Source organism: Dermacentor albipictus, chromosome 10 (genome assembly GCF_038994185.2).
Source record: "Dermacentor albipictus isolate Rhodes 1998 colony chromosome 10, USDA_Dalb.pri_finalv2, whole genome shotgun sequence".
NCBI lineage: Eukaryota > Metazoa > Arthropoda > Arachnida > Ixodida > Ixodidae > Dermacentor > Dermacentor albipictus.
In genome coordinates, this window is record NC_091830.1 from 73408300 (window position 1) to 73430889 (window position 22590).

Here is a 22590-nt window from a genome sequence, read left to right on the forward strand (position 1 = left end):
TGCAAAATACTTTCGCACCGTCGCTAGGTTCTTGTTTTGATTTTAAGGTTTTTTATGCTGTAGCAAAATAGCCTGTGTTCTTATGTGCCAATCTGTGCCAAATTTTGCTGCACGTAATATTGCAGAAGCAGAACGTGGGGTAGCATCTAGAGAAGCTGCGCGGTCGGTAAATGCCCGTGGCAAATTTTGTTGCGATTTCATATGTTTGCGAAACAGTAATTTCCATTTGCACGAATCAAGCAAAAACGAGACATACGCGACTATGCGAGATATGCGAGATAGAGTCAGCCACGTATTCGCCTCGTAGAACGCTGGTATGCCGTCAATTTAGGCCCTTTAGTTGGTCAGAACACGTAAAGAGATCTTGTTGTGAATGTTTCGCATTTAATATTAGGTTTTGTTTTCCTTTATCTTTTTCTTTCTCACGAACGAGGTGTACATGTGCCTTTAGGCATCATTCGTTTCAGTTCTTTCACCTGCTGGAGACGATGGAGCAGTCTGCAGTAAAGACATTCACGTTTAATATTGGTCGGCCTTTAATGAACCTGTGATTCAGCATAAGCAGTGAGACGCGACTTTTATGTAGGCGGACGTTCTATTTTATCTCAAACTCACGCAAAAGTATACTTCGAGAACCACGAGGAAGAGTTAAGAAGCTCAGATACCTGCTAAGGAGAACAGTATAGCTTCTTAGAGTATGCTGTGGGCATATGCTGTGGGCTTAGAATATGCTGCAGTGATAACAACACTATGAGCGGGAAACACGATGCAGCGTGATACAAGCGCAGATGCTTGGCGGCGCCATTAGGAGGATGGTCGTCTTGTTTACAATTGCTCCCACGCGAAGTTTCATCCATGTGACTTAAGAGTTACAAGAAGGAAGACGACCCTGGTGAGGTTAGAGGTGCTGCACGTGGACAAGGTCTCGTGCCCGACGGCACATATTGTCAAATGCAGAAAGCGGCTCAATAAGATAGTTCAACGGATACGTTCCGTCGAAGACGCCATAAGGGTACTCGTACTGGGGAAAGAGTTTTGGGGAAGCCCCTAGTGGTAGTTAAGGTAGCGATATCCTGAAAGCAAGTAGGGGCACAGCTGAGATCGTTAATCTTGGGTAGTCGGGTCTTTATTGCGCGCTAGTCAGTAGGTCTGAGTAACAATATATCCAATTAATTCTACGAGCGCTCCAAACCCGCGTCAGTCACGTGCTGGACGACCATGTCGGCTGCCTTCTGTCAGCCTCAGGCATGGCGTCATTTAAACATTTGCAATGGCCGACCACGTCTTCACATAACTCGTGAATGTTTCTGCGGTGTGCTGTGTTCTGGCACGCAAGCATTGTTCCGAGCACAGTTTTTAGAGAGCTTGTCTACCAAACGATTTTGTCAAGGAGGTCTTGAAAATCGACCATATTCCAACGTCTCTTTCGCGATTCCGTGGCGGAAGCTGGCAAGCTTAGTGAGATACAAAATGATTTTTGTCAACAAGGTAGCGCCATTTCAATTGTTTTAAACACTTCCCCGCTTTAGGAGGAAAACTAATCTTCGACGTGGGTGTCATCTTTCGAGCATTTGAATTTGAAGACATTTGAATCGAGCTGACGAGAAACCTCAGTGCAGACGACATACTGGGATGAAGGCACCGGCTGATGTGCCTTATCAGTCATAATGGACTGCAACGTGTGGGTGCGAATTTCCAAGGTGAGAGAGACAGGGGGCCCTCGAAGACCTCACCAGTTTTGCCGATATCTATAGGTTGCGTTATTTGGCAAGGTAAGTACGAGCCGGATGAGCGATGCAGCCTTGTGCGCAGTTTCAAATACGCAGCAACCACCAACAGCGTCCACCATGCGTTGGTGGTGCTGTTAGGGTGACGCTGGTATTTTAATTCCAAGGCATTACCTGGCTAAAGAGGCGTAAAATCCGCCTATGTCGGCTTTCGTGTGACCACACGTTCGTCCAAAAAAGGTACGAACATTCGATATTTGGTAGAGGTCGAACCCACGATGTTTGGTGTTGTAATAAGGCGAGGTTAGCAAAGGACACAAAGCAACTAAAACAAAGGTATAGGAAAAGATTGAGCTCTCACTGTAGGGATTTAGCTTGAGGACGTATCTTCCACCAGCTTCGATGACCACGCTCAAAATAAGATTGTGTTTCCTGAAAGAGACCATAAATTCGGAATGTCATATATTAGGTCACATTTAAAATGTCCTAGACAAATAATTTAAATCGAGCAAACAGAACGTACAACGTGCGTATGAGCTATTGCCATCTACATGCTACGGTAATATAACAATCTTTTTGTGATTCCTATGCAATAGAATTGCGCGTGTGTTTCAAACAATCATTGTGCTAAAGCAAGTGCTCCTCTATCTATGAGTGCTTCGAGTTTTCAGAACTGCATATATCACGATACTACAGAATCCCCCACCCCACCCCATTTTTATTACAAAGGGTAATTTTATTGCTATGTTCTCTGTTTTATTCGACATGACGCAGCTGGAGTTCTTTAATTGCCCACTCTTGCCTTGCAATGTGCGCACATGATATTCTCTGAAGACTTGCTCTACAATCGCAAGGGAAGTCATGCACCTATTTATTACGCGTCCTTTTATTACATTTATGACATATATTTCAGCGCCCAATTTTCATACTCCTTGTAATGATACTTGACTAGCTGTTATAATAATAGCTGGCACTTCAGTCTGTCAGCTTCATTGTAGCAGTGTATTTTTATAGTTAGATAAGTTGCAGTTCCACCCAAACGGCGAAGCACCGATTGCGATAGCAAGTTAGTAGGTAGCTTTATGGAGTAAGGATAGTTGTCTTGTCAGCCGTATGAAGTTGTAAACATTCGCTTACCAACTAAATTAACAAGGATAAAATGTGTAAGCGTCACTAAACGCTTACGTAGAAAGAAACTGACAAACAGAGACAGCGCTGTCTTAGTTTTTCGGCTTCTTTCTGCATCCTTTCAGTCGTGAGCACACAATCTCTACACGCGTGTTTGAACTAAATAAACCACCATGATGTCACGCCTGCATAGGTAAACAGTACACATTTCACTCGATGAGCGCGGAAACTCTGTGTCAAAATTCTGGAGTGAGGAATCGTGGCAGGAGCAAGTGAATTGACCTTCGTGCATCTCTAGCATCAACGCGAACGAAACTTCAAAAGCGCAGCGCGTACGAAGATTCCGGCCCACTACGCGCACTCTGCGTACACCGAAGATCCCTTTGAAGATGTGGCCCGCGCAGGCGCGTGTTTCGGCCTCGTAGCAGATTGCTTTTAAGAGGAAGCTTTAGCTCGGGGGCTCCTATCTAAATACATGTAAAAGGAGAATTTGTTTTTCTCGGCAACCACTGCACCAAATTTGACGAAGTTTGTTGCATTTAAAAGACAAATTTAAAATCTAGTGACTGTTGGTTTCGAATTTTTGACTTAGTTCGTCAATATTTTATTAAAAATTGGCAAAATCAAAAATTTTCACATAACGAAACTATCAAGTTTACAACTCCGTAACTCAACCACTAAAAATGATAATACAATTCTGTGAACTGCATCTAATAGTACATACAAAGCGTACAAAATTGATATGTTACACATGAATATAAAAAAATTTAATCATAGGGAAATGCAACTTTTGCAAAACCGTTGTAACCAACGTAACAAATTTACGCAAAATGTAAAATGACATATTGAATTTGTCCGCTTTGAATGATCTAATGGATACCGTTTACAGAACCGCGATATCAGTTCTTGATGCAGAGCTAGGAATTTGTAAACTTCGTGCTTCTATTTTTTTAAAACGGTCAAATATTTGAAAATCGTTTTAAGAAAATTCAAGCCCTAAATCGAAATGCCGCTTCCAACAGTCACTAGAATTCAACTTTCTCTTTCAAATGCAACAAATTTCATCAAAATCGGTCGAGCGGTTATCTCATAAAAACGTTTTTGCGTTTTACATGTATTTGAATAGGCCGCGTCGGAGTTGAGCCCGAGCTAAAGCTTCCTCTTAAAAATTGGAGGATGCTTAAGCTTCGCCTTCAAGAGTGGAACGCGACAGCGTTCCCGTCGACCCGCCAAGGGGTGTAAGACAATGGGCTACAGGGCAGCCATCACTTACGAGGCGCCCCGTATCGGACGCGGTGAGCGTCGAGCCATATGGTCGAGCAACGCGGCGTTCGGCGCAGCGACGAAACGTGCGCCTGAGCAAGCGGAGCGAACCAAAGAACTCGGTATCCCGGAGTGGGAAATGATGCACGCCAGCCAAACGTCGTGATCGGCACGGGCAGAGAGATAGAGAGATAGTTATCTAAAGAAAGGAAGGACGCTTGATTCTACAGAGGGAGCAAGGCGAAGCGTTGTCAGGGGAGAGAGTCCGAGCCGCGACAGCTCCAATGCGCGCGTGGCGCGCCATCTGTCGGGGCAGCGCCATACATGGAGCGGAGGGGGTCTTCTGTGTTTGCCGCAAGATGGCTCTCCGTATGCGGAAAGCGCAGAAGAAATGCAGCGAAACGCACTTCGCTACTCGTGTAATTGCGACTTCTGTAAGTTACATGTTCATAATTACCGATATACACCACAGTATAACTTTCCACGGCTCGTTTCGAAGGCAACACCGCATTCACTGGAGGCGCGTTTGTACCTTTTGGAAGCATCGAAATCGTGGCTGAGTGGTAGCGTCTCCGTCTCACACTCCGGAGACCCTGGTTCGATTCCCACCCAGCCCATCTTGGAAGTTGCTTTTTATTTATGGAGCGCCTGCCGTGATTTATCGCTCATGGTCAACGCCGCAAACGCCGACACCGACGCCGACGACACCGGCTTTTCTGCGACACGAGCTCCTTAACGCTATCGCGTTAAAACCAAGGAGGATACATAAAAAAATTTTTATGTATCCTCCTTGGTTAAAACAAAGCAGCGCCGGAAACGCATTATTACCGCGTCCGCCAGAGGCGTCTACTACGGTGACCGCCTTTCGCTTGCTCAACGTCTTAGTAAACACCGCAGATGTATCCACTCTCAATGGCGGGCGAGGAGGACATCGAGGCACCGTAGCAGCCACCAGAGAACAACGTCAACCCCCCCCCCCCCTTCCCTCGGCTGACACCCGTACCTTGCACGGGACAGGAGAGGCCACGCTTCCTGCCCGCATTCCTCACTCGCGCACACGGGATTGTGCCGCGTTCGCCGGCTCACCCTCACACGCTTTCACTTGGACATACAGCATACCGTGCGTGGCGACGCTTTTATTGCGCTTGGACTTCATACAGAACCTCACGGTAAGGCCGACCACAGAAATGCATCTGGAGTGTCCATATATATTTGTTATCGCAATAAATAAGCTGTACTAAACAGCATTGCGTTTATTAGTACAAAACATTCATTGCCCCATTACAAAAAAAAAATCCGTCGAAGTCGGCAACGTGACAGAATCAAGGTACCAAAAGTGGCTGACGGCGCAATAAGTGAAATACACGTCAGAAATTGCTCGGACTGATGTCACATTTTTCAGGGAGGTACCTGCAAACACATCAATGCCTTTGAAAAGCAAATTTTGTAAAATGCGGCCTCAGTAGGAATGGAAACCGGGCCACTGGCGTGCCAAGCGAGCATGCTTCCCCGACGCCACGGCGCGTCCACGGTTCTAGTTGACCCCAGCCCCGCGGGGAACCCTTGCTTACGTTTAATGAAATCACCACACACTACTATCTGTCAAGACGGGTATTCCCCCTCCCGCACCCCGCCTTATGCAGGGCGCGGGCGGTTACCCTTCGCCGGCTTGACGACGTGAACAACATCGCTGGTGACGTTGGGAGGCACTGAAGGCTAACCGACTGGGACGATCTCGTATGCCGCGTCGGACAGTTGGCGTAAGATCTGGTATGGACCAGAATAACGGGAAAGTAGTTTTTCCGACAAGCCGACGCGACGTGAAGGCGTCCAGAGAAGTACAAGGGAACCAGGTGAAAAATGGGAGTCTCGGTGCCGAAGGTCATAGCGTCGCTTTTGGGAACCTTGCGAGACTGCGAGCTGATGACGGGCGACTTCTCGGGTCTTGGCGGCTAAATCAATAGCATCACGAGCGTAACCAGTGCTGGCTGATTGTACTGCGGAAGGTAGCAACTTGTCAAAGGGCAAGGTGGGGTCACGGCCATACAACAGGTAAAATTGTGAAAATCCCGCAGTGTCGTGACGGGACAAGTTGTATGCGAAAGTGATATATGGTAAAGCGACGTCCCAGTCGCGGTGGTCGTCGGAAACGTACATGGCCAGCATTTCAGTTAGCGTGCGGTTGAGTCGCTCGGTGAGGCCGTTCCTTTGAGGGTGGTACGCGGTAGCAATCAGGTGTTCAGTAGAACAGGAGCAGAGCAGGTCATCGATGACCTTTGATAGAAAGTAGCGGCCACGATCCGTCAGCAACTGGCGAGGGGCGCCGTGGTGCAGGATGACGTCGTGTAGTAAGAAGTCGGCGACATCTGTAGCGCAGCTGCTTGGTAGCGCTCGTGCGATGGCTAATCTCCTGGTGTAATCGGTTGCTACAGCAATCCATTTGTTTCCTTTGATGGAAATTGCAAAGGGGTCAAGGAGGTCTAGGTCCACAAAGAAGAAGGGCTCTGTAGGGATGTCAACTGGTTGCAGCAAACCTGCGCAAGGCATAGCAGGCGTCTTCCGGCGCTGACACTGGTCACAAGAAGCGACATAACGGCGCACAAAGCGATAAATACCGGGCCAGAAGAAGCGGCGCCGCAGGCGGTCGTATGTACGAGTGATATCCAGATGGCCGGCAGTAGGAGGGTCATGAAGTTGATGGAGCAGGGTGAGTCGAAGGTGCTTAGGAACGACTACGAGGAGCTCGAGGCCGTCAGGACGAACGCTACGAGGGTATACAGTTCCATCGCGCAAGGAGAACATAGGGAAGGACGGGTCAATGGGCGAGGAGCTTAGGCGTTCCATAAGTGTTCGAAGAACAGGATCTTTGCGCTGCTTGTCGCCAATATGGAGCCGGAGAGGAATAGAACACTGATGTCCGAGTCTGCATCGGTATCATCCGGTTGATCTACGGGATTGCGGGACAGGCAGGCAGCGTCTTTATTCAGGCGCCCTGACTTATACATAATAGAAAATGTATATTCTTGTAGACGCAATGCCCAACGTGCAAGCCGTCCAGTTAGGTCCTTCAAAGAGGAGAGCCAGCAGAGCATGTGATGATCGGTTACGAAGCAGAAGCTCCGACCGAAAAGGTACGGCCGAAATTTCGCGACCACCCATACGAGCGCGAGACATTCTCTCTCAGTAATAGAATAATTTTGCTCGGGCGTGGAAAGAAGGCGGCTAGCGTAAGCGATGACACGCTCTTGGCCCTGTTGAAGCTAAACGAGGACAGCGCTGATGCCATGACCACTCGCTACAGTTCGTACTTCAATGGGTGCAGGAGGGTCAAAGTGTGACCGAATTGGGGAAGTTGTAAGCCACTGAACCAAGGTACAGAAAGCTTTCTCCTGCAGTGGTCCCCAAAAGAAAGAGACATCTTTCTTAAGGTCAGCGAGAGGGTGAGCGATGTCGGCCAAATTTTTCACAAATCGCAAGAAATAAGAGCATAAGTCCAGAAAACTACGGACATCGTTTGTTGAACAAGGTACAGAAAAATTTCGGACGGCGTAAACTTTCTGTGGATCAGGTTGGATTTCGGCGGCGTTTACGAGATGGCCGAGCAGCTTAACTTAAATGGCACTTGGAGGAGTTTAGCTGAAGGCCAGCCCTTCGAAACACGGAGAGTATGGTTGTGAGGCGCTGCAGGTGGCTCTCAAAGTTCGGCGAACACACAATCACATCGTCGAGGTGACAGAGGCATGTAGACTACTTCAAGCCGCGCAAGAGAGAGTCAATCATGCGCACGAATGTAGCTGGCGCATTGCATAATCCAAAGGGCATGACTTTAAATTGGTACAGATCGTCCGGTGTGACGAAGGCGGTTTTCTCGCGGACCATCTCATCGACGCTAAGCTGCCAATAGCCGGAGCGGAGGTCAATTGATGAAAAGTATGGGGATCCATGAAGGCAGTGAAGAACGTCATCAATTCGAGTCAGGGGATAAACAGCCTTCTTTGTTATCCTGTTGAGGTGACGGTAGTCAACGCAGAAGTGCCATGGGCTGTCTTTTTAGAGCGCAGCTCTTTGGCGTCCGTTCCTGGGTTTCGCGTCGTCGTCGGCGTTGTCGTCGGCCTCGTAACCAGTTCCGCCCCCCTTTCATCCCCCCAGCGCTAGCAGCGACCGACTGATACCGCTGGATGCCGCTGACGCCGCTAGAGAGTCAAGATAACGTGACTGCATAGAACACCGTCGCCGCCATGCAGAAAGAGGAGGAAAGGGTCCCCCCCCCCCTGTTCTTGTGTGGCGGATAGGGTGCTCTTCAGTTGCCGACGCGCCGGTTATTTCACGTAGGCCCCGGCACGTCGACGAATACGTGACCACCTTCCCACGGCTAGACCTGGTTCTTAGCGCTGCGGAAGCGAGGGTATCATATTGTTTGTGTCGGCATCGGCGGCGTTGTCCCTGAAACCAACTCCGCAGCTGGGGTTGACTCACTATCGGCGTCAGCGGCATCAGTCAGTCGCTGCTATCTCTTCCCTCCTCCCTTTATCGTGTTGTCCGCTTGCTGCGCGCGCTTCTGCCCCCATCGTTTGCCGCTGGGTGTACACGCCGCCCCCCTCCCCCCTCTTCCTGCGAGTCTCCGGTTGTCAAAGCGCCGGCTCGAACTTAATTCCTTTCTTCGCTCCTCCTCCAATGCAACCCCTGTGCGGTGGCAATCAGAGAGCCAGATCGGTGGCGGCGGATCTGTATATGTGCACCGCCCGAGCCGAAATTGCCGCTGCCGTTCGCCACTGCGAAATTATCTTCCAGTTCTTTCTGAGCCATGAGCGAGACGACCGATGGAAGTCCTCCGTCTGCTGCTGCTTCTGCTGCTGCTAAACGAGCTGCCAGAGCAGAGGCCCAGCACCGTCGCCGTCAGAATCCAGAGGTGCGTGCCGCCGAAGCAGAAGCTTACCGTCGCCGCCGTCGAGATGATCCAGGAGTACGCGTCGCCGAAGCAGAGGCTAAGCGCGGCCGCCGAGAAGACCCTGCCGTTCGCGCTGCCGTGGCTCAAGGTGCTTTGCGATAGCACACTATACAAGCACTACAACATCAAGTGCGACTTTGCCCGTTTGGGTGATATCACTGAAGTGGACAAGCAGGACAAAATTGAGTCGCTCCCGGAATGCGCGGACCTCAACGATCCCATCCAGGCGGCCACAGCCATGACGTTGGCTCAGCACACCTTGATATGGGATGAAGACAAGTTTCTTGTCATTGCTCCCGGTGGGGGAAAGAAGCCCCTGAGCATTCTTTACGACGAACATGCGGAGGAGCTCTCATTCCCACAGATTTACCTCGGTGAACCACGCCGAGTGGACGCCAGTGCCAAACCAACCGTCTTCACGCACGCCATGAGCGAGATCCGCAGGTCTGATCGTCGAGGTGCCACCCCACAACACGTACTGTACATGGCCATGAAAGCGTTTAGGCACCGAGTAGCCAGCGACATGTCTGTGGCCTTCCGCAACGTCAGAGCGGTGGAAACCCTAACGAAACAACAGCTACTCGACAAGGACTTCGTTCAGGAAGCGGTAGAACATGACATGGCTTTTATGCATGGCATACCCAATACCGTGCAGTACTGGGCCAGGCGCAAGAAAGACCTCTTTGCCATGATCCGCCAACTGGGTAAGCCTACGGCACTTGTATAGATCTCGTCTTTGAGAATCAAGCATTGGTGTACCAAGTCGAACATATATCAGTCTATTTCTCCGACCACAAAGCTTCCTTCATGACTGTCAAGAACTGTTAGTGGAGTCTTTGTTAAAGGAATACGTGTGAAAAATCAAAAAAAAATTCTGTGATAGCGCATACATGTGTTGCTCGATTTCTTTGCCTCAATCTATCGAAAAGGCGAAACAGCTTATTTGCTGCGCTCAAATTTCGCATTAGGAAGTAACGTAATCGCCGGTAATTTTTTTCTTTACTAAGACAACCAGTGATGCCCACGGGCTACTGGAAGGTTCAATGATGTCCTTGTCCGTCATCCTGTCTACCTCTTTCTGTATGATGGCCCTTTCTGTTGGAGAGACACGATATGGCCGCCTATGAATGGGGCTGGCGTCTCAGGTGTTGATGCGATGCGTGACAACAGATGTCTAGTCAAGTGGACGGTCGTCCAAATTGAAGATGTCCCGATAAGATGACAGGAGGTGACGAAGAGCTGCTGTTTGCTCAGAAGGAAGGTCAATGGCGATCATCTTAGAAACATTGTCCGCAGGCGTCGAGTACGGAGGAGTGGGTGACAAAGGTCAGTTGGTACTGAGGAAGGATTTATAGGTCAAAGAAGAAATCTTAAATTTTTCCATAGGAGTGATACGCGCTATGGCGATACCGTATGGCAGCACATGCGATGAAAATCCAAAATTGAGGATGGGCACACTAGTGCAGTTTTCGCGGACCCGGATTAAGGTGCTCGGCAGGCTAATATTGCGTGACAAAATAAGGTCAGTAAGCTGCGACGCGACGTACTCGCCATCAGGTATGGGAAGACAGGGCGTCAGGAGGACATTTGTAGCCGCTTGTGGAGACAGCCGTGCAAACTCAGCAGAACATAAGCGGTGTGAAGCACAAGTTGTTGCGTCGGCAGGAAGCGGCAGATCCAACTGTACAACACCTGCGGAGCAGTCAATTTGGGCAGAGTGTTTCGAAAGGAAGTCGAGGCCGAGAATTAGGTCGTGCGGACAGTATTCAAGGACGATAAAGAGAACAACGATATAATGGCCCCCAATAGTCAACGTGCTGTGCAAATTCCAAGGACAGGTGAAGCACTCCCATCAGCGACTCGCACAGTGCCCGGTACGGCGGGTGTCAGAACCTTATTGAGCCTTCGGCGGGGAGCAGCGCTCATAACCGAAAGCTGCGCTCCTGTATCAACGAAAGATCTAAGAGGAACGCCATCAACTTCAATGCCCAGTAGGTTTCCACATGTAGGCAGTGTCAACGGAGAATTTGTGGGCCGGGTCGAAGTTGCAGCTTCACCTCCGGGAGCTGCACCGCCTAGTTTCCCGAAGCGAAGCAACCGGTTGCAGAAGGGGACGAAGAGCGGTGAACGAGTGGCGAACGGGACCTACGACCTCGCGGAGACGGGGAGCGGCTGCATCTTGGTGGAGCACTGTCGGCGTTGATTTTGATGTAGGGCAAGAAAGTACGATTGTCTGGTACTTGGCGGTAGTGATTCGGAGACGACCACCGAGGAGGCGACGACCAGTGGTTGCGGAAATGACGGGCGATGTGTCCAATACCGGAGCATTTAAAAAAGATGGATTTATCATCCGCTGTGCGCCAGTCAGCTGGGTTGCGACGACGTGACGGAAAGCTTTGCGTCTGGGAGCGAGCGGCCGGAGAAATCTGGTAGGTTTTGTATGGCGGACCGAGCAGAGAGACTGAATGCCCAAACTTGCTATTTCCTCCCGAATGACCGCTTGTATAAGGGAGATAGCGGGCACGCTTTCCCGACAGTCGGAAGGAACTGAAGCAGGAGCCATGGCCTCAAGCTCACGGCGAACGATGCGCGTGATATCTTCGGGGCCTGTGGGCTGAACGAACTGCGGTGGCTCTTCGCAAGAAGATATCGCGGCGGTATTGGGCAATCGGTCGAAAGCTTGAGCGACGCGGCGGCCCTTCGCTTGTTCGAAGCGCTGGCACTTCTTTATAATTGCATCCACAGTGGCACAATCATTACACATCAGTAGATTGAAGGCATCGTCTGCAATACCTTTCAGTATGTGACCAATCTTGTCTGCCTCGGTCATGTTGTTATCTGCCTTGTGACAAAGGGCCAGCACATCCTGTATGTACATGACATAGGATTCTGCGGACGTTTGGGCGCGGCACGCAAGTTGTTTTTTTTTTTCGCTGCCAGCTGGCGACCGACAAGTCTGCCAAACAGGTCTCGCATTTTTTCTTCGCAGACATCCCAGCTCGTTAGGTCGGCTTCGTGTACCTCTTGGATAAAATATCCCGTTTGCTAGCATCATTGTTGGATTCCACCTGTTGTTGTCGCACACTCGCTCGTACATCGTACCTCGACGTCGGCGTTGTCCGTGCCACAAGATGTCCCTGGGTCCCGCAGATAAATGAGGATGACCGTCGGCACGGGCTGCTGAGGTGTTGTCGCTTGTGTCGGTTGATTTGCCATTGTGGCGGCAGGTAGATGGCGTCCGCTGCGAAGTTCCGTGATTGTGCCCAGCACCTCCACCAAAATGTCGCAGGAAGAAAGCAGGCCCACGACTGTAAAATAAAGTATATTTACAACTGAGGTATATGGCGGTCAAGCTACTGCCAGACTTCGTCTTCCTCTTGTCTAATTCAACTTCTTCCTTTTCTTCACTGTAGCAATATTTTAATTCCAATCTCTTGACTCAATTTTGCGTAACCACCGACGCAAGTATGGGGCGGTCACCCGCAGAAATGTCCGCGCACACCAATCAAACCCTCTCCTCGTTCACAGGATATAACTTTGCTTGAAAAACAAATAACATTGCTTGCACTGATTGGCTTCTCTTATCTAATTGGCTAACATGAGGCGAGGAGCACGCTCAAGGGAAGAGGGATTCCATGGGGCCGAGCCACTGCACTGAAAATCGATAACCGAAAGAAGAGGGTGGTGTCGGTGTATTAGATTGGTCCGCTTTCCCTTACTTAGCTTGCGGTGGCTCGTCGAAAATTGCGGCGGCATACAAAGGAATCTTCTGAATGACGCTAAACCAGATCCTCCGCCAAGAAGAATTCGCAAAATGAAGTCGTAAACGTGCTTAAAGTGCTCGGAAACATTACACGGCCACGCAAAAAGTTTTATTTTGTGCAAATAAACCCACGCTCTCCGGCAGGTGCGAGTAGCCACTGCCTGAGCGATTGGCGGAAGCCATCGTTTATTTCTTTCGACATGAGGCAGCCGGCGGCTATGGAGAAGAAAATTCAGTTTTGTTCGGCATATTAATGGATCTTTAACTTACGCACGTCATTTTGACGCACCGAGTTTTCGCGGTTTTGTGACGTCGCGTGAAAGGCAGCTGAAATGGCTGCGGCCCGGAAACTTTTGACCAATAGCCGAGGGCCAATGGCGAAACGGCATCGAATCAGATATAACTATTTTTTCTGTTGTTTGCCTAAATCATGTGTAATCAGTGTGTATACGGCATATCAGTTTTCATGACGTCGCGTGATAGACAGGTGAAGTGGGGGTGGTCTAAAAAAAGTTTTTTACCAATCGCGGAGGGCTGATTGCCGAGTTGGAATAGAAAAGTTTCGAATTATTTTACGTTAGAGCGCCTCTTGCTTGTTTTCTTAATTCTGCAGGATCGGCTATTGCTAACCGAATACAAACATCGTATACTTTGACTTGACAAAAGCATTTGATGTTGATTCTCTAGATGTTGTTATTCATGAACTCTTGAGTTACGGCATTAATACTAGCCTCTACACGCGGATTAAAACTACCTGTCAACACTGTTAAATTATGTTTGCCCTGGTGCTAAGTGCTCTTTGGCTTATGAATCAACTTCCAGTGTTTGAAAGGGTCTATCGCGGTCCATTACTTTTCAACATCATTGACCATAAGCTCAAAGAATGTTTGCGTTATTTGCCTCTCCCTTTATACGCAGACGATATTAAACTGTACCTTAAAATAGAATAAGAGCAGGATTATGTATTATTAAACGAAGATGTGAATGCTGTTGAGGAATGCTGTGATTCCATATTTTTTGCGTAATAATCCAACTGAGACACTTGGGTTGTTCTTCAATCGGTAAATGTACAGTTTGATTGCCGAATACTTGATAACACTCATTTCAACAGAACGAGTTGTACACGTGAATTGAGAATATCGGTTCACTCCCGGCTGACTCTCGAAGAACATGTTTCAAGCATCGGTAATGCATCCTACTGAAAGTTCGGCCTCATAACAAGAATGACTAAAAAGTTTAGGAATTTCAATTGCGTTATTCTCTTGTATTCTTGTTTTGTCCACTGGAGCTGATGGCGTCTTCGGCTGGCCGTTTCGATGCTCTCTAGATAGCTCTCGCGAGCGGCGTTGCCTTCGACTGGTCGACAGAGCGTGCGTGCCTTGCGTTCAGACCATTCTTTTCGATTGTTCACCTCTATCTTCGAGAGGTCTGGGGTGCTCCGGGCCCTGTCGTCGGAGCAGCAATCGACATTCAAGCGTTTACCGTAACCTCATCATAGCACAGCAGCGCCACTGCTGGCAACGATCCACGGTAACCTAGGCAACCCAGGCCACTCACTGCATGCTGGCGTCTCGACGAACCCCTGTCCCACCGGCGCGTCCGCCTAACTGACAGCGTCGAGAGCCTCGGATAGGCGAAACATCGGGCGTTGGCAATAGTCCCGTTGTTATGCATATGCGATTCCCTCCTCCAAGAGAGAGACACGCGCTCGGCTTGTCCGCCTGTCTTCTACCTCCGAGTTCGTGCCACGCCGGATCGGCGCGAGCCTGTTTCGGCGGTTTGAGGCGACCAGTCAAAGATGCTCTTACAGATTACTTCTGTTGTATGGAACTATATTTATCTAACGAATGTGGCAAAAATTGAATGTGTATGCGATGTTTCATTTGCATACTGTATGATCGCTTTGTGGGATGCCGTATATGCATTAAGCAACAAATGCTTTTCGCTTCCGTTGGTGGCGACCTTCAAGTGACCATGACCCAACAACCAGAGCCGTTATTCGGGCACTCAAACGAGAACATCCAGGCAAGTTGCGAGAATAAAACGAGAACATCAGGGCAACCACTCAAGGCCGCACTGCATACGCTAGTTACTTCACAAACAAATTACAAAAAGTATTGCTTCCGAGCTCTTACAATTGTTTGCTCACAACATCACGCTAGTTCAAAAGTCAGACCAAGGGCATTATACAATCACTTGTCATCTTTTGTCGCTGACACGGGGTTTCCTCTCCTATTTTCAACGCCAGTGGTCCGTGATGTCTTCTGCACGTCCGGCACGCCCTGCAGCGCCAGTAACGTCCGGCGCACCGAGGATGGGTGCTTTACCGAGACAAGACTTGCGATGAGGTTCTGTATTTGACCGGAAACTATTGCGTCCATATGTACCAGTGCACACTTTCTTCGAGAGTGCCTCCTTTCCTTCACAGACGCCGGCAGCCGTATGTGCAAAACTGCAACGCAGAAGTCAGCAATTCGTAGAAGCTTCCTTCGAATTTATTTTCCGGATGCATTTTGTTTGTACATTTGCTTCTGCCCCGCCTTGTAGAAAACATATCTATTGTTGGCCGGTGCTTCCTGCCTCCACAGTGTCGTGCGCACTACACGATGCATCACGGAGAAGCCGCTGCTGGTAGGCGCAGACGCAGACGACCTGACACTCGAGTGACACTGGATATACAGCTGTATATCTGCTTACGTGGTGCGCTCGAGCACCTCCTCTCCGTAGCGGCAGGATTTGTGTTCTCGCTGTGCATCTGACGGCGTCGCCTCCGGCGGTGATGCCCTCACACCTGCCGGCTACACGCCTACAGCGCCAGCAACCGTATTTAGCTTTCGCTTCAAAGCCGTCGCTGTAGCGCTTCAAAACGGCCACAAATGCATACATTTGAGATAGCTTAACCGTCTCTTCATACTGGTTTCACGCATCCAAACGAGAAAGACTGGCTGATATCTGCGCTGTCTAGGCTGAGATGCCTGAGTGTGGGCTTGTCTCCCTGTGCGTCAGCAGCTGGACGCTGCCTTGAGTTTAACTAGTCTCGTATCGCAGCTCCCGTTCGTGCTAGAGCTTTGACACTGATGTTCGCTTGTCATGAAAGGTTTAGACCTCAGGTTATGCTACTTAGCATTAGTTTCCGTCGAAAAGAAGTTATTGCAGCCGATGTTCGGGTCAGCGGATGCGGCAACGCAAGATGCGCAAGCAAGGGAGAAAGGTTACCCCAGTTTTGACTGCCACAAGAGGGCGCAACATGTGAATTGTGTTACCACGTGTGAATTACATGCTATCTATAAGGCATGGAGTCGAAGTGCATGAAGCACAGTTTCATAATCATATTTCCACCGTGATTGTCGCCTGGTGCATTGATCAGTCGAGAAAGCCATTTCCACGGCAGAAGTAGATTTTACAAATGTTTTCTTTGCACATATTCAGTAGCTAATGGCTTATGGAATAGCGGACAACGTTTTGGATTGTTACACTGCGTAGGGAATCGTTCTTGTCGATCTGCCATAACACCTCTGACTCTGTTTTTAAGTGTGAGTGTCTTAAATAGAACAGTTGTGTGCGTTGCGAAGTAACATGTTCCTGAATGGGCAATTCGGGATTCACGAACCCCCTGTCGTAAAGGCGTCATAAGTTGAATACTTTCAATGCAAACGCTTTTTGGCAGTAAAAAAAGTTTACCTGTAAAAGACGTCGTCTTAAGTAGTTGACAGCAGTGACTCAGGATGCAATTAAAGCAATTAATTATTACGCTTTCAGTAGTAAATAATTCACAAATAACAGATAGTTTTGGTACACTCACTTGTTCTTCCACTCTGTGAACTGAAACAAGAAAAACGTACATAGTAGTTTTTTTACCCCTGGATGCCCTTTACAAGAATGTTACTTGAGGGGGGCAGCAAACACAGTGTACTTATGTTTTAGTCGGAAATAGTTGTAAAATCACAGGCAAAGCACACATATTTTGAACCAATACGAATGACGGATAAATTCAAGAAAGTACATGCTAGTACTTTCAAGCAAGTAAAGCACGTAGTTAAATGTAAGTGAAAAATCAGTACACAGCAGACTCTTGCTGATGCATTGTTTAGGGAGTCACAAGAAAAAGACGTGTAATTCGGGAACCGTATTACCCGATACGAAAAATGTACTCTCGAAGAAAACCGTATGTGAAGTTGAATTATGAGATAAATTGGGGTGGATACCTCCTCGCTTTTTTCTCGCGTTACTAAACCAGCATGATCAAAAGTTTTTCGCAGAGAGGAAACCGCAATATTACATCTGCGGCAGATGCTTGAGGATTTGTGGGCCCACAGTTATTGCACGTCTAGTGGCTCATTCCACGCCAAACTAACCAACATAGCTTTGCGAAAGCTTTACTAAACGCGTCAAACCGAGTTTTGCCTATAATTATAATTAATTATACATATAATTATGTAATATAATAATTATAACTGTAATTATTATAAATATAATTACAGCTAAATCAAAGCTTAACAAAAAAAGCCAGGACTTCATCATTATCATCATCATCATCAGCCTGGTTACGCCCACTGCAGGGCAAACGCCTCTCCCATACTTCTCCACCAATCCCGGTCATGTACTAATTGTGGCCATGTCATCCCTGCAAACTTCTTAATCTCAGCCGCCCACCTAACTTTCTGCCGCCCCCTGCTGCGCTTCCCTTCCCTTGGAATCCACTCCGTAACCCTTAATGACCATCGGTTATCTTCCCTCCTCATTACATGCCCTGCCCATGCCCATTTCTTTTTCTTGATTTCAACTAAGATGTCATTAACTCGCGTTTGTTTCCCTCACCCAATTTGCTCTTTTCTTATCCCTTAACGATACACCCATCATTCTTCTTTTCATATCTCGTTGCGTCGTCCTCAATTTAAGTAGAACCCTTTTCGTAAGCCTCCAGGTTTGTGCCCCGTAAGTGAGTACTGGTAAGACACAGCTATTATATACTTTTCTCTTGAGGGATAATGGCAACCTGCTGTTCATAATCTCAGAATGCCTTCCAAGCGCACTCCAGCCCATTCTTATTATTCTGAATATTTCCGTCTCATAATCCGGATCCACCGTCACTACGAGCGAGGCACTACCTATATACAATAGGTAGTGCCTCGCTACCTATTGTAAATTGCTGTTCTCTTCCGAGACTGTTAAACATTACTTTAGTTTTCTGTTGATTAATTTTAGACCCACTCTCCTGCTTTGCCTGTCCAGGAGAGTGAGCATGCATTGCATTTGGTCCCCTGAGTTACTAAGCAAGGCAATGTCATCAGCGAATCGCAAGTTACTAAGGTATTTTCCATTAATTTTTATCCCCAATGCTTCCCAATCCAGGTCTCTGGATACCTCCTGTAAACACGCTGTGAATATTAATAGCATTGGAGAGATCGTATATCCCTGCCTGACGCCTTTCTTTATTGGGATTTTCTTGCTTTGTTTATGGAGGACTACAGTGGCTGTGGAGACGCTATAGATATCTTTCAGTATATTTACATACGGCTCATCTAGACCCTCATTCCGTAATGCCTCCATGACTGCTGAGGTTTCGACAGAATCAAATGCTTTCTCGTAATCAATGAAATCTATATATAAGGGTTGGTTATATCCCACACATTTCTCTATCACCTGATTGATAGTGTGAATATGGTCCATTGTTGAGAAGCCTTTACGGAATCCTGCCTGGTCCTTTGATTGACAGAAGTCTAAGGTTTTCCTGATTCTATTTACGATTACCTTAGTATATACTTTGTAGGCAACGGACAGTAAGATGATCGGTCTATAATTTTTGAGTTCTTTGGTGTCCAAGGTTTCTCTTTGCATATCCAGGGTTAACTCAGCTAAGCGGCAGCCAATTTTTTTTATGATTACCAATGATGCTGCAAAAATGTTCCACAGCTTTTTATAAATTAAACCTCGAGCTGTGCACCAGATTTACATTGTTCATCTGTTTTGCTCACCAATGGCAACCAATTGATGCAACAAAATCAGTCAGGAATACCACATCCAAAAATGGGAAGTGTGTCAGTCAACGCTCATTATCATTGCATTACAAAGAGAAACACTCGCTAATGACATGGAACAGGAATCTCGATGCTTATTTATTCAATTTTTATGCAAGTCTGTTTATCATACTTCTACACATTTGTTTTTAAACTTGTGCTTTCCGTCTGAAAGAAGCACTCGTGTCTAAACCATAAAAAACACCAGACATATTGTGTGTGTTTGTGAATTGGGATATATACCATCATACCAGAGGCCAACACAGACATGACAAAGTAGGCTTGAAATTTACGAGAACTATGCCGGTAGCTGATGCAAATATTCATGGCGACTGGCACTTGGAGGTCTCGGGGATGCATTGGGTTGCCTGTACACGAGCACTGCTATGCTCACTTGTATGCCAAGTAATCAGATAGTGAGAAGATAATGAAATTCACGCTAGCAATCCATAGACACTGCTGTCCTTTGTCGAGTGGAAACCGATACAGCCGAACTAGTTCCCAATATGTACAACGCCACAGATGATCGACGTTTCACGTTTGTACAGCCAAGAGCAATTTCTGTTTACTGTGGTTACTGCAGCCCCCAAAGGACACACAGTGGTTCCTCAACAACTTTGTGTGAAGTGACATGCCATAAATATTTTGCAGAAACAGCTGTACCATCTCCAGACCGCTCTGCAGCAAGTGATACAGCGTGTATTTCTGTAGTTGATTGCCAAGTTTTGTTAATTGTCTGTCATTTCTACCATGCAGCGTACACGTGCACTCACTTCAAGATGACGACCCTCCCCCTCAAGAACAGCCTCTCCTCAATGATAAGTAGCGAGATTAAATGAAAGGAAAATATCGCATCCGTAACCAGAAGGATACTATGCTTTCCCTTCATTGAACCTCCTTCAGCATTCAAGGAAGCATTGATATGCCCAAGAAGTGTTTTGTTAACTTTCTTTCGTTGAGTAATGTCTAACAAGCAGCATTTGTACAGGCCCACGTGCATGTTGTAAAAGGTGCTGCATCTTCACTGGACATACATACATACATACATACATACATACATGCATACATACATACATACATACATACATACATACATACATACATACATACATACATACATACATACATACATACATACATACATACATACATACATACATACATACATACATACATACATACATACATACATACATACATACATACATACATACATACATACATACATACATACATACATGCATGCATGCATGCATGCATGCATGCATGCATACATACATACATACATACATACATACATACATACATACATACATACATACATACATACATACATACATACATACATACATACATACATACATACATACATACATACATACATACATACATACATACATACATACATACATACATACATACATACATACATACATACATACATGCTGCGTATATTAAGCACCAAAGACAGTCGGGCCCAGGTAGTATTTTGAATAAGGTCTGACTGGCATTGGGACACATCAGAAAGTGTTACCACACGTGGTGGCTAATTTTGTTATAGGACTGCTATGAGCACCAGCAGTCTAATGTATAAGCTCATCAGTGGTTCATCGGGAAGACATGAGAAAGTCACAAGAAAACTGCTCGGGAGCGCACATTAGGAAGACATTTCATGCTCACAAAAAAATAACACTCTTCAAGAATTCAACAGAAAGACGGCAGTCAATATGTTTTAGAATGGCGTTAAGAATACATCAGAAAATCCCGAAGAACCTCATCAGGAAGTCTAAGGGCTGTGATGGCAAAAGTCATGAGACTTTCATGTGAAACTCGATCATCTCATATTTTCTTAAGGGGACAACCTCCGACTCGCGCAAGGCGGTCAGGGCTTTCTCGTCTGCTCTACTTTCTAAACACGCCCTTCATGAACCCGCCCCTCGTGAACGATATAACTAACCAAGCGGGTTGCAAGCCTAACGAGCGGGCCAACTGCATGGCGCGTGAATTCACGATCCGCGCCCGAGCTAATGGTGCAGCTCTCCCACAGGACTGTCCCTTCAATGATCCTGTTACCACATATCATGAAATTATGTCACATTACACAGACACCAGGAGGAAATTCTCCCTCCCCAGGCCGAAATTGAACAGGGCTCAGGCCGTTAGTTTCAGTTTCTTACAGACAAGATCATATCTCAGCAGAAGTAGCAGACAGGCGCCAGGGCTATAGCAAACGAAGGCCAAGAGTAACAGCCAACAGCCATTTTGCCCGGCAATATGAGGACCACCTCAAGGACGACTGGTTGCGTTTCAGGGCGGCTTCAGGGAAATGAGGGAACCATTCGCCTTGCCAACGTGTGCCGACAACCAAGTCACCGATCCGACAGCAATTCATACCCGTTTCTGCACGTCTACCGGGAAACAATGGCGCCTTTCGCCCTCACAGACATGCGCATGTTATCAAGCGAGCTTCCATGATCCGCCGTGATTGGGGAAAAACTCGCCTTCGGGAAAAAATTTGTCCTTAGTTGTGCCCAAGGTTTGACTGGTGAGCCCGATACGCCTAGCATGTCTAAGGCTGCATGGGCCCACTGTTGAGGCCACCGGTTCCAGTAGACGCTGTCATTCTGCTCAAAGGCTTCGGGCCCTCAGCAGGCCGGCAAAAACTCAACAGGTGCGTCTCCAACAGCCTAACAACGTCGCACCACACAATCTTAGAAAATAGTACACGTAAATTTGGTCGAAAGGCGAGGCATTCGGTGTTTGCAATGCAGAGTAATCCTATTTCTTTCATAACGAAATACACGCTGCAGGACAATTTACTGAGCGAAAAGGTGGCAAAAGTTATCCCGCGAAACATCTCGTCTCTTCCTAAGTGTAAGAGAGCGGGACAAAAATGAGCAAGAAAACACGCACCGCAGTTGAAGGGGCACACCTAATTTAAAGAAAGAAAAATTGCAGGAAGCTTAAAATTATATTACGGGGTTTTACGTGCCAAAACCACTTTCTCATCATGAGGCATGAAAGGAAAGTTCGACCACCTGGGGTTCTTTAACGTGCACCTGAATCTAAGTACACCGGTGTTTTCGAATTTCACCCCCATCGGAATGCGGCCGCCGTGGCTCCGATTCGATCCCGCAACCTCGTGCTCAGCAGCACAACACTATAGCCACTGAGCAACCATGGCGGGTCCAGGAAGCTCAAGCTTCGCATTTAGGAGTTTAACGCGATAGCATTCAAAGATCCCTTACTGCTTCTCAATCTTCTCGACAGCTGCAGCTTAGGTAACCGTATTGTTTGCCGGGAAACGTTAGCGGCGAATGCTACGCACGAAGGTGACCAATCTCGTAGAAACGCCGCCTCTTGTGTGGGCCCATCCTGAAGGATGTGCACAGCCATTCCAAAAAAATCTATTATTTTCAGGTTTAATGTTATTGTTTCGCTGTTCTGAAATTCAGGTCTGAGAATATTTACCACAAAAGTAATGCGTGGTCGGTGTTTTATTTCGCGAGTTTTTTTTTTTCTGGGCTGGCAATGTGAAAAATTTGTGGAATAACTTTGCCGAAAAAGTAAAACAAGGTACGAACAACCTTAGTTATGGAATGGTGTCGCAATATAACCCACATATACCAGATGTCATTTAGCGAGACGCGGCATATACATATACCTAAACATATACGGAATTTTTTCTTCACAGACAACTCCGACGCCACCTGCACTGACACCGGTTTTAAATCTAGTAACCGC

At 47.4% G+C, this 22590-nt stretch overlaps 1 protein-coding gene across 1 annotated transcript in view; it reads right to left on the reverse strand.

Annotated features, from left to right (window-relative positions):
• Positions 1-22590, reverse strand: part of LOC135898146 (uncharacterized) — a 94907-nt gene that overhangs the window by 10190 nt on the left and 62127 nt on the right. Inside the window, exons 6-7 of the mRNA XM_065426920.2 lie at positions 16632-16651; positions 2089-2159 (exon numbers count right to left, since the gene is read on the reverse strand). Of these exons, the coding sequence (XP_065282992.2) occupies positions 2089-2159; positions 16632-16651 (91 nt within the window). The remainder of the gene's footprint in view (positions 1-2088; positions 2160-16631; positions 16652-22590) is intronic.